The 11,698-nt window shown below is 57.8% G+C and overlaps 1 protein-coding gene across 1 annotated transcript; it reads right to left on the bottom strand.

Annotated features, from left to right (window-relative positions):
• Positions 1-1,849: 1,849 nt before the first annotated feature.
• On the bottom strand, positions 1,850-6,775 carry PTGER2 (prostaglandin E receptor 2). Its single transcript, XM_021538429.2, has 2 exons — positions 5,930-6,775; positions 1,850-2,095 (listed from the first exon to the last, which is right to left on the bottom strand). The coding sequence occupies exons 1-2, from the start codon at positions 6,773-6,775 to the stop codon at positions 1,850-1,852; spliced, it is 1,092 nt and encodes a 363-aa protein (XP_021394104.2).
• Positions 6,776-11,698: the final 4,923 nt, after the last annotated feature.

Raw genomic sequence — 11,698 nt, 5'->3', positions numbered from 1 at the left:
CTTTTCCTCCTGCTGTGTGCACGGATGAGGGAATAATTTGGGAAGGGACGACTGTGCCTTCCAAGTGCTGGGTGGGATGGTGCCAAATTTGGCTTCCCGAGGTTGGCACCAGGATTAATGACATTCTGTGGGTGTGGGGAGCACCCCAGCTTCACCCCCATGGGCAGGCACATCTGGAAACCCCATCCCTAAAATTCCACAGCCCCTCAGCTACAGGGTGCTGCCAAAAACTCACTTGAGCAAGAGCAGCCCCTGCCTGACATCTGCCCACACATCTTTGGGAGGCCAGGAAACTTCCTGTGGACGTTGGCTGCCTGACAGAAGTGACCTCAATTTTGCCTTTTTTAGGGTGGGTATTTTTGGGGGTGGTGTTTTGCTAACAGGTGGGAGCTTTGCCTGCCTCTCCCTGCCTGTGGGATAGGCAGGTTTTAGGGAAGAGCTCAGAGATGGGGGGAGGAATTCTGTAGCTCCAGTAAGAAATGTCATTCTGCATCTGTAAAACACAGTTTAATTCCACTTCTTAGGAAATTGGAGGCACCCACTTCCCCCTGCCAGCCTCTCCTGCTGCCCTCTCCCCCATTCCCGTGGTTTGATCCCACATTTCCTCCAGGAGCCAGATCTACCCTGAGGAGCATCACAAGCACAAACCCACACATGATTCAGCAGGCTCCTTTGAGAGACATTTATTATTTAAATAATAATTTTTTTTTTTTTTTTTAACACATCACCTCGACTCACAAACCACGGAAAAAAAACCCAAATCTCGGCACCTTTGGGCTCCCTGAGCAGAGCTGCAGCTCCCAAATGAGACTCCACACTGGGAATTGCACAAATGCCACTGGGTGTGTTGGATGCTGCTCGAATGGGAGCCACAAGAACATTCCTAATGGCAGTGGTGGCCTTGGGATGTGGAGTTGGATGCTCCTCATCCCAGTGGGAACGATCCTGGAATCCCAAAGAGCAAGAGGAATCCCAGAAAACAAAATAGTGGTGTTGAAGGATGCTGCCCAGCGGGGCAGGGTTGATGACCTGGATGGTTTTGCAGTTGTTTTTTTGCTTTTATTGATTTTTTCGGGGGGTTATTTTAAATAAATATTCACCCAAATCAAGGACAAACCCAAACCCCACCAGCAGCAGCACCCTGGATGTGGGTGAAGCTCATGGCTGTGACCATTCCTTGGTCAGGCTCTTTGTTCCTTTTGTTGGCTATTTCAGAAATCACGGGGCAAAGGGAATTTCCGGATGGGTGCTGCAGAGGGGCTGCTCTGCTCCATCACAGCGCCAGGGAAATGCCAAAATTTGGCTTTTTTAGTACTTTGGTGCCCCTCAAGGACCCACCAGTGCCTAAAATCTCGAGGGTGTGGCACAGACAGACATCAGCACACAGACCTGCCCCTAAAAAAGTGCACTTCTTTAGGCAACCAGCCTAAAAAAAGGGGGACATTTTGAGGATACACTGCTCCCTTCCTCTCCTTCCCAATCCCTACGGATCTGGGGGCCCAGATGGGTGCGTGCAGCCAGCCAGCCCCATCTCCAGGAGCCGCAGCCCTGCCTGCATCCCACAAAACCCGCAAGAACCAGCAAGAACCTCTGCTGCCCAACCGTGGGGTCATAACAAAACCCCCCCAAACTTCACCCCCAGCAGGGGGGCGAGCCCTTCTCCAGCCCCGAGGGCGACAGCAGCACGCAGGGACTCGCCAACCCTTCCAACCTCCTCCCCGCGAGAGGCCGCGGTGACATCCCAGGTGACACCCTGAGCCACCCCAACCCTGGCCGGGCCGCGTCTCTCGGTGAGGCCGAAGGCAGAGCTCCCTCAACACCCGTCGGGGGAGGCTGGCTTCTCCTGGATCTACTGCCCGCAGAGCTCCGGCCGGGCCACCGGCTTCGTCACGGCCGACGACACCGTCCGGCTGTCCGGGGCCGCGGGCGGCAGCCGGCAGCAGAGCGCGGCGCGCATGAGGCGCAGCACCGGCGGCCGCAGGATGGCGAAGACCCAGGGGTCCACGATGGAGTTGATGGACAGGAAGCGCAGGGCCAGCAGGTCCAGCTCGTGGCCGTCCTCCTCCTGGCTGAATTTGTTCACGTAGGCGCGGATCTGCCGAGCCAAGGTCGGAAAGGAGATTGAAATGATTGAAACGGCCTCGTTCCGCGTTCCCCCCACCCGCCCGCCCGGCATTGCGCTAGCGCACGTTCATCCAAGCCCCGTCCACGGGATTCATGGAATTCATGGAATTTACAGAATTCACAGACTCCACAGAATTCACAGACTCCACGGAATTCATAGACTTCACGGAATTCAGAGAATTCACAAACTTCACAGAATTCACAGACTCCACAGAATTCACAGACTTCACGGAATTCACAGACTTCACAGAATTCACAGAATTCACAGAATTCACGGAATTCACGGAATTCACAGACTCCACAGAATTCACAGAATTCACAGAATTCAGAGAATTCACGGAATTCACAGAATTCACAGAATTCACAGACTCCACAGACTTCACAGAATTCACAGAATTCACAGAATTCACAGAATTAATGGAATTCACAGAATTCACAGACTCCACGGAATTCACAGACTTCACGGAATTCACAGACTTCACAGAATTCACAGAATTCACGGAATTCACAGAATTCACAGAATTCACGGAATTCACAGAATTCACAGAATTCATGGAATTCATAGAATTCACAGACTCCACAGAATTCACAGACTCCACAGAATTCACAGAATTCACAGAATTCACGGAATTCATGGAATTCACAGACTCCACAGAATTCACAGAATTCACGGAATTCACAGAATTCACAGACTTCACAAAGTTCACAGAATTCACAGACTTCACGGAATTCACAGAATTAATGGCATTTACAGAATTCACAGACTCCACAGAATTCACAAACTCCACAAACTTCACAGAATTCACAGACTCCACAGAATTCACGGAATTATGAGGCTGGAAGAGACCTTCAACATCATCGAGTCCAACCCAGCCCCAACAGCTCAACTCAACCCTGGCAACCAGTGCCACATCCAGGCTTTGTTAAACACACCCAGGGATGGGGACTCCACCACCTCCTGGGCAGAACATTCCAGAACTTGATCACTCCTTCAGTAAAATCTTCTTCCTAATATCCAACCTAAATTTCCCTTGGTACAGCTGGAGACTCTGTGCTCTGGTTCTGTCAGTTGCTGCTTGGAGGAGGTGCATCCAACCTGGTCTGGAACCCTTCCAGCCACATCTTCTCTGGAAAACCTGAATCAGGGCCTCACCACTCTCACAAGAAATAATTTTTTACTCATATCCCATCTAAACCTCCTCTCTGTAATTTTCAATCCATTTCTCCCTTATCCTGTCACTCCAGGCCTTTGTAAAGAGTCTCTCCATCTCCCCTATAGTTCCTTTCAAGTACTGGAAGGTCATAATTAGGTGACCCTAAATCCTTCTCTTTTCCAGGGTGAACAATCCCAATTCTCCCAACTTTTACTCACAGCAGAGCTGCTCCATCCCTTTAACCAATTTGGTGCTTCCTCTGGACTCGCTCCAACAGCTCCAGGTCTTTCCTGTTCTGGAAGGACCCCAGGGCTGAGCACAGCACTGCAGTGGGGTCTCAGGGAGAAATCACAGGGAGAAATAATCCCAAACCTGGGCCCCCAGGCAGCTCTTTTGGGGCAATTTTGAGCTGGCACAGCAAATCTGCTGACTGTACGGGTTTAAATGACCTTGAAATGAAAGCCAGCCCCGTGCTCCACTTCGTTCAGAGCCACAGTCCAACCCGTGGCTGCTGGAGGAAGTGGTGGCTCCCACCTTGAGACCACACGGGAGCAACAACCGTGGGAGAGGATGAGCGCTGCTGGACCTGGCCCGTCCTTCCCGCGACTGCCGACTCATCCCAGCCCCGGGGCTTCCTGGCAGGGTGACTCAGCACTCCTTACTCACCCGGGTCACTCGCCACCCCCTCACTCGGGGCTGGGGAGATGCTTGGATGGGGCTGGAGCAGCCGGAGCATCCCTCCCCTGCTGGGATCCGCCGGGTACCACGCCGGGCTGGCACGGCCGCGCTCAGCGCTGCCAAGCCCTGGTGCGTTTTGGGAAGGAATTCGTGGCCCGATGGGTTTGTGTGCCTGGGCTCCTCCTGGGAGGAGCGGTGGCTGCTGTGGGCAGCTGAGGACAGGATAGAAAGTGTCACCCCGAGGAGGCAGCTGGGTTTGGGCAGCTGAGGGCAGGAGAGAAAGTGTCACCCCGAGGAGGCAGCTGGGTTTGAGCCGCTGCCAAAGCGCGGCCCCGCATGGGAGCCGGGCGATGGGAAAAGGGAAGCTGGCTCGGGATAAGGCTGTGTCTGCCACCACAGGACCCATGGGATCCCGGCCAGGGCCGCTTTCCCAGCCCCTCTGCCCCCAGCACGCTCACAGGGCCCTGCCCGCGTGTCCCCACCGAGGGGTTCCGCTTCCTACTGGCCACAGCAGCCAGCCCGGGGCGTTTTTGGGACATGGGAAGAGTGTCCATCATGTGTGGGTTCAAGGTCAGGAGCTGGAGAGTCTCTCAGGGCTTTGAGGCTCCTGGGATGCTCACAAACATCTGGACATTATTCCTTTGTGCTAAAAGCCCGGCTCGGCCGTATCCTGTGGTTATTTCCTTTTCCCTTAGGAAAAGCAAGGGAGCATGAAGGGAAGGTGGAGTCTATTTAACACCAAGAGTGTGAAATTAGCACTGGGTGTGCTCCCAGCCTTGGTGGGGTCACTTCTTCAAGGACATCCAGCACTGGGGGGCTCATACACCCGGACCCATCAATGGTCCTGGTGGAAAAGCACTTGGAGGGATGAAAAGTGGCCCTTGGGAGGGGAGAGCCCAGACAGAGGCAGGGCACTTGCTCTCTCCACTCCTTCACTTGGCTGTTTTGATCCCAGATTTCTGCTGGAAGCCTCGTGCATGGATGGGGCACGGGATGTGGGGATGTCCCTTGGGATGACACGTGCTATGGCTGCTGTGCCAGGCCTCTGTTCCCAGAAATCTCCCATCTCTGTGCCAGCGCCTCAGTGCTGCTGCAGAGGAGCAGAAACCTCTAACAGTGAGGTGAGTGCAGCCTTCCACATCTCCAGCTCTATCCACAGAAATCTGGGATAACTCATCCCGCCCAGCACGGACATCCACTGCCTCCAGCCCAGGGCAGCTCCTTCATCCCACCTCTAGAAGTGTGGTTGGTTGTTTTGCCATCCCTCACACCTCCACCGTGAGTTCCTGGATCGTGGGAATCGCAGTGATGCTGTGTGCTCCAGGACACCCCCCGGCTGTCCCTGCCTGAGCCACACAGCCTGGCCTCAGAGCCTCTGTGGGGTGGGAGGGCACCTCTGCTCCTGCCAAATCATCCTCCTGCCACCCCATTCTGCTGCCACCCCTTCTGCTGTCAGACCATTCTTTTGTCAGACCATCCTCCTGCCATTCCATGCTCCTGCCATTCCATCCTCCTGCCACCCAATCCTGCCACTCCATCCTCCTGCCACTCCATCCTCCTGCCACTCCATCCTCCTGCCATCCCATCCTCCTGCCACCCAATCCTGCCACTCCATCCTCCTGCCACTTCATCCTCCTGCCATCCTGTCCTGCCACCCCATCCTCCTGCCACCCCATCCTCCTGCCACCCCATCCTCCTGCCATCCTGTCCTGCCACTCCATCCTCCTGCCACCCCATCCTCCTGCCATTCCATGCTCCTGACACCCCATCCTCCTGCTGGCACTGGGGACACAGGGAGTGATTCCCCCGCTCCCCAGCTGATGTGCAAATTACCAAGCTCATGTCTGAGCTGGGCTCTCCCAAGCTTTGACCTCAACCCTCGAGGTGTGGCCAGCGGAGCTGGGGGAAGCTTTACAAAGACCAGGAGAGACACGCGAGCGCTGGGGGAAGAGGGACCAGCCAGTGACACTCACCGTGAAGGGCAGCGAGCAGATGACGAAGGTGATGGTCATGATGGAGAGCAGCAGGAGGTGGTCGATCTCCTCGGCCATGGAGAACATGCGCCGGCCGCAGGCGGTGGCCAGGCGGGGCTGCTCGGGGGTGCCCACCCGGCGTGTCCTCTGCCCGCGGCGGTGCATGCGGGCCAGGTTCACGATGACGCTCAGGTTGCAGAGCAGCACGGCGAGGATGAGGAAGAGGAGCAGGGTGGCGTAGAGCAGCGAGAAGGTGACGTTCAGCCCCGCCACCTCCCCGTCGCTCTGCTGCGCCTCCAGGTGCATCTGGATGAAGCACCAGGTGCCGGGGCAGTACTGCACGTAGCGCCCGAAGCCCACCAGCGGCAGCGAGCAGAAGGCGGCCGAGAAGGTGTAGATGGCCGGCAGGGCCACCAGCCCCGTGCGGGGGCTCAGGAAGCGCTCGTAGAAGTAGGGTCGCCCCAGGGCCAGGCAGCGCTCCAGCGCCATGGTGAAGAGGATGAGCATGGTGGCGAGGCCGAAGAAGCTCATGGCGAAGCCGAAGTAGAGGCAGAGGTGCCCCCCGCGGGCCAGGCTGGTGAGGGTGAGGTTGCGGTGGTAGGAAGCGAGCACCAAGGGGCTGACGGAGCAGGTGCCCAGCAGGTCGGTGACCACCAGGGCCAGCACCAGGACGTGGAACAGCGCGGGCGGGCGCTGCCGGGGCCCGCGGCGGCCGCGCAGGAGCAGCGCCAGCGCCAGGAGGTTGCCCAGGAGCCCGGCCGAGAACATGAGGGCGCTGACCAGCGGCCGAGCCCCGGCCGGCAGCGCTGCCCCGTCGCTCCCGTGCGCCCGGCCCGTCCCGTTCATCCCGCGCCGCCGCCGCCGCACGCCCGACTGCGCCACCGCCCCCGGCACCGGCACCGGCACCGCCCGCCCCGACGGCACCGCCCCGGGCCCCCGGCACCGCCCCGGGCCCCCGGCACCGCCCCGGGTCCCCGGCACCGCCCCGGTCCCCCCCAGCCCCGTGCTCACAGGGATGGACGGAGCGGAGGCGGAGAATGCGCACGGACCGACCCTGGCCGGACCGAGAGTCCCGGTACCGGTGTGAGAGCCCCGGAAACGGCCAGTCCCGGTGCGGGTCTGAAGGTCCCGGTACCGGTGTGAGAATCCCGGTACCGGTGTGAGAGCCCCGGACACGGCCAGTCCCGGTGCGGGTCTGAAGGTCCCGGTACCGGTGTGGGAGCCCCGGACACGGCCAGTCCCGATGCGGATCCGAGAGTCCCGGTACCGGTGTGAGAGCCCCGGACACGGCCAGTCCCAGTGCGGGTCTGACAGTCCCGGTACCGGTGTGAGAATCCCGGTACCGGTGTGGGAGCCCCGGACACGGCCAGTCCCGGTGCGGGTCTGAAGGTCCCGGTACCGGTGTGAGAGTCCCGGTACCGGTGTGGGAGCCCCGGAAACGGCCAGTCCCGGTGCGGGTCTGAAGGTCCCGGTACCGGTGTGAGAATCCCGGTACCGGTGTGAGAATCCCGGTACCGGTGTGAGAGCCCCGGACACGGCCAGTCCCGGTACCGGTGTGAGAATCCCGGTACCAGTGTGAGAGCCCCGGACACGGCCAGTCCCGGTGCGGTCCAAGAGCCCCAGTGCCGGGCCGGGAGGGCTCCCCGGGATCGCTGGGACAGTCCGTGCGGCTCTGAGAGCCCCGGGGCACGGCCGGTCCCCGTGCCAGACCGGGAGCAGCTCTCACGGCCAGTCCCGGCACGGCTCCAGCAGCCCCGGTGCCGCTCCGGGAGTCTCGGTGCCGGCCCGGGATCGCTCTCACGGCCAGTCCCGGTGCAGATCCCGCGGTCTCTGTGCCGGGCACGGAGCACGCTCCGTCCCGGTGCTAATCCAGGAATCCCAGTGCCCCTCACAGGGTCGGAAACTCCCGGTGATGCTCTGCAGGCTGCCCTGAGAGCCCCACGGCACAGCCGGTCCCGGTGCTGGCTCCAGAACCCCAAATCCCCCCTGAGCCCGGGGTCCAGCCGAGCCCAGGCTGTGCAGGGAATTCCCATTGCTCCAGAGGAACCCACGGACAGCTCCCTGCCCCACGGCTGGACCCCGCCATGTCCCCACTGTCCCCCTCTCCTGCATGTCATCAGAGGTCCCCAAGGGGCTGCAGCTGTCTGGCCATGACCTTAAAGCCCATCCAGTCCCACCCTGTGCCATGGGCAGGGCCACCAGGCTGCTCCCAGGCTCGTCCAGCCTGGAACACATCCAGGGGTGGGAAATCCACGAGCTCGATCCCGGTGGCCTCAGATGCTCCCTCCATCCTTCAGGACACCAGCTGTCACTCAAGCTGCCTTTATTTAAGTTCACAGGTGAATAAAAAGTATTTTTACCTCCTGTGGCCCTGTCGCCACAGCTGCAATAATTTAATTTTTCATTTACTCCGTCGCACCTCGGTGCAACACTGCAGCAGGGACACAGCAGGTTGCAGACGCACCAGTGGCCTTGGCTGTTATTTTAAAACCCAGGCTTTTGCAACAGGAACTTTTTAAAAAACCACGCGCTTGTAACAGGAACTTGGCAAAGGAAATGTGGGGCACGGCAAACTGGAGGGCTGCGGTTTGTGACAGCACCTCCATTTCTCAGGGGCCACTCCCAGCCTGGCTCTGCTTTCTCCTCTCACACAGCTCAAGAGCCTCTTCAGCCTGGTGGGGAGGACTAGCTGAGGGTGACGTGGCAAAGCCACAGCCCCAGCCCTGTTCCCATGCTCAGATCGATGGGTGGGACGGAGGGGATGATGCTGTAGCTGCCCCAGAACCACCTCAGCACAGGTGAGCCAGGAAAATACATTTTCAACCCTGCTCCCAGTCCTGATGCAGCAGAGCAGCCGAGCACACGGACACGGCTGCCGGTGGGAGCCATCCTGTTCCATTCCAGAGGCTTGGGTGGCACCCTGCCCCTCGTTCAGCCCTCTTCGTGCCTCCCAAAAATTCAGCTGAGGCTGGATCCTGCCCTGATCCATGCAGGCAGCTGCAGTCTGCCCACCCTGAGCCCTTTTCCGAGCAGCAGGCACCCTGTGGGGTGCTCCAAGGCTTTTCCCAGCCTCCCGCTCCTTTCTGGCGCTCCGTGTCACAGCTCAGGAAGGGCTTTTGGCTTCTTCTCATTTTCCTGGCAGCTAATGGAGCCTTAAATACCCTTCTGGGGCTTCAGGCTTCTCCACTGACAGTTGTGTCTGATGGGATTTTTCTGTAATAATAGGAAAATTGCTGGGCTTTTGTTTTTTTCATTCCCCCTTCTGTGCTGGAAAGCAGGAACAGGCTGCCTGGTACAATCTGTCCTGCCTTGGGAAGTGTTTGTTTTCTTCCCGTGGCTTCCATGTTTAGCTCGTGTCCTGCCTCTAGCGAGGGCCATATCAAATCCCAGAATTATTGAAACTGGAAAAGTCCTCTAAGACATTAAGTTCAACCGTTGTCCTAGCACTGCCAAGGCCACCACTGACCCATGTCCCCATGTCCCCAAGTGTCACATCCTCAAGGTTTTTAAATCCCTCCAGGGATGGGGACTCCACCACTGCCCTGTGCAGAGAGATTTTCTCCAACACCCAGTCTAAGCCTCTCCTGGTGCAATTTGGGGCCATTTCCTCTTGTCCTGTCCCTGTTCCTGGAGCAGAGCCCAACCCCCCGGCTGTCCCCTCCTGGCAGGAGCTGTGAGAGCCACAAGGTCCCCCTGAGCCTCCTTTGCTCCAGGCTCAGCCCCTTCCAGCTCCTCAGGAACTCTCCAGCCCCTTCCCAGCTCCTCAGGAACTCTCCATTCCCTTCCCAGCTCCTCAGGAACTCTCCAGCCCCTTCCCAGCTCCCTCAGGAACTCTCCAGCCCCTTCCCAGCTCCTCAGCCTCTCCTGGTGCTCCAGACCCTTCCCCAGCTCCATTCCTTTCCCTGAACATGCTCATGCACCATGCTAGTCCTGCCTTCCAAATAATTATAAGTTCAAAAGATTCCTGATTGTTCTTGTTCTCTATGGTATTAATGGTTTGTCTTTTCCTGGTTTTCCAAGACATCTAGGACAGATGATCTTGCTGTTGCTGGGTTTATAGCACCTGAAACCACAGGGCAGGATTTTGTGTTCCTCTTTCACCTTTCTACCCATTCAGCAGTGACCACAGGGCTGGACAGTCCTTTGCTGAGTAACTCAGTTCCTGAAAGTTCTGCTTGTTCAGTCATTAATGAAATGGTGCAGGTTGGGGTGGGTGTTTTTCAGGCCAGATGGGGCTCCTTCAGAGCACATGGTAGATAATTCCCTGAGCTAATATCCAAATATTGAAGTTTTCCCTAAAAGAAGACTCTGGGCTTGTAGGGAAGTTTCATGAGCTCCACACAGAGCTCTCACCCTCTGGAGTTTGCTGCCTGTGCTTGGGGAGGGTGCTGGGATCCTGCTCCATCGCTGGTGGATTTTAAAGGATGGCTCTGGCTCCAGGGACATGAAGGAGTCCAACCCTCCTGTTTATGGTGAGTGCATTTCATCCCTTTTTAACCAACCCCCCATCCTGACTTGTGTTTAACACTTCTCTTCCAAAGCCTTGTCACCCCTTATCTCGTGTTCCAGAGCTTCCAGCAGCCTCACTCCCCATCCTGGACAAGCAGGGCTGAGCACTGGGCCAGGTTTTGGTGCCTTGTGTTGTTATCCTGTACCTGGGTGCAGGGGTTAAAAAATAAACGGAGGCACTCCTGGGCAGGCTGGGGCTCCTGGCAGCCCTGGCACGGCTGCCTGCCCAGGCACGTGCCTCCCTGCTGGCAGAACAGCTGAAAAATGCAGGCAGGCAATAAAAAAATAAATAAAAAAAAAATAAAAAATGGGCTCTTTGCAAGAGCGAAACAATTTGTCGGGAAATGAGCTTGAGCAAAGTTGCGCCTGGATTTTGTGAGCTGGAAAACAAACCAAAAAATCCACCCTGAGGGTGATTTATGTGCAGGAAAGGAGCGGGATGCCGGGAGAGGCGATGCTGGTGGCAGCAGTGACAGCGGGGGACGGGGCAGCTGGCAGTGCCGGAGGGTGACAGGGACATAAAGCAGCGCCCAAAAAAGCATCGCTGGCGTGGAGCTGCAGCCCCGAGCCGAGCAGCATCTCTTTCTTGCCTCCATTAGGGCCAGGTCCGTCCCTTGGGAAGGGCTGGCAGCCAGGGGTCCCCGGGGGGAGGATGGAGCAGGGAGGGCTCCCAGCAGCTCTCCCTCCTCAGCCGCAGCTCCCTGGTTTTTCTGCTTCCTATTCAGCAGCAATTACAACCAACCCGCGCGTTGTCGGGTTTTTTTTTTTGCATTCAATTCTTATTTCATTTATATTTTCTTTTCCTTTTAGTTTGATCTTTCCCCGACTCAGTAAGGAAGGGATCTAAGCTTTGCCTAAGCTCCTTGAAGCCCCAAACCGGACGTGTTGAGGCAGTGAAAAATGGGGTGAAAAGGGAAAATTTGGGGTGGAGAACATCCTTGGGTTCCTCGTGCTCGGGACCCAGCCTGGCTGGGGACGTGCTGCCATCTCTGGCGGGGACAGGGCCACGGCAGCCCGGCCTGGGAGCCAGGATTTATCCACCCTGGCTGCGCCCCAAATCCAAACCCCGGCGGCAGCGCTGGCTGGAGACTCCAAGTCTGCTCCCACAGCAGGTAGGACAGCAGGAAGGGCAGAATCCCGATTAATAGTGCTGCCCGAGCCAGGGCAGCGTGGCAAGGTCGCTGGAAATGTGTGGTCCCAGCCAGGGAGCCGCGGGGATGAGGTGGGGGGTGGCTGGTGGCTCTGTGGTTCATTTCCTGA

Source organism: Lonchura striata, chromosome 6, assembly GCF_046129695.1.
Source record: "Lonchura striata isolate bLonStr1 chromosome 6, bLonStr1.mat, whole genome shotgun sequence".
Lineage (NCBI taxonomy): Eukaryota > Metazoa > Chordata > Aves > Passeriformes > Estrildidae > Lonchura > Lonchura striata.
The sequence above is the reverse complement of the archived record's forward strand: the minus strand, read 5'-3'. Positions and strand labels throughout refer to the sequence as shown.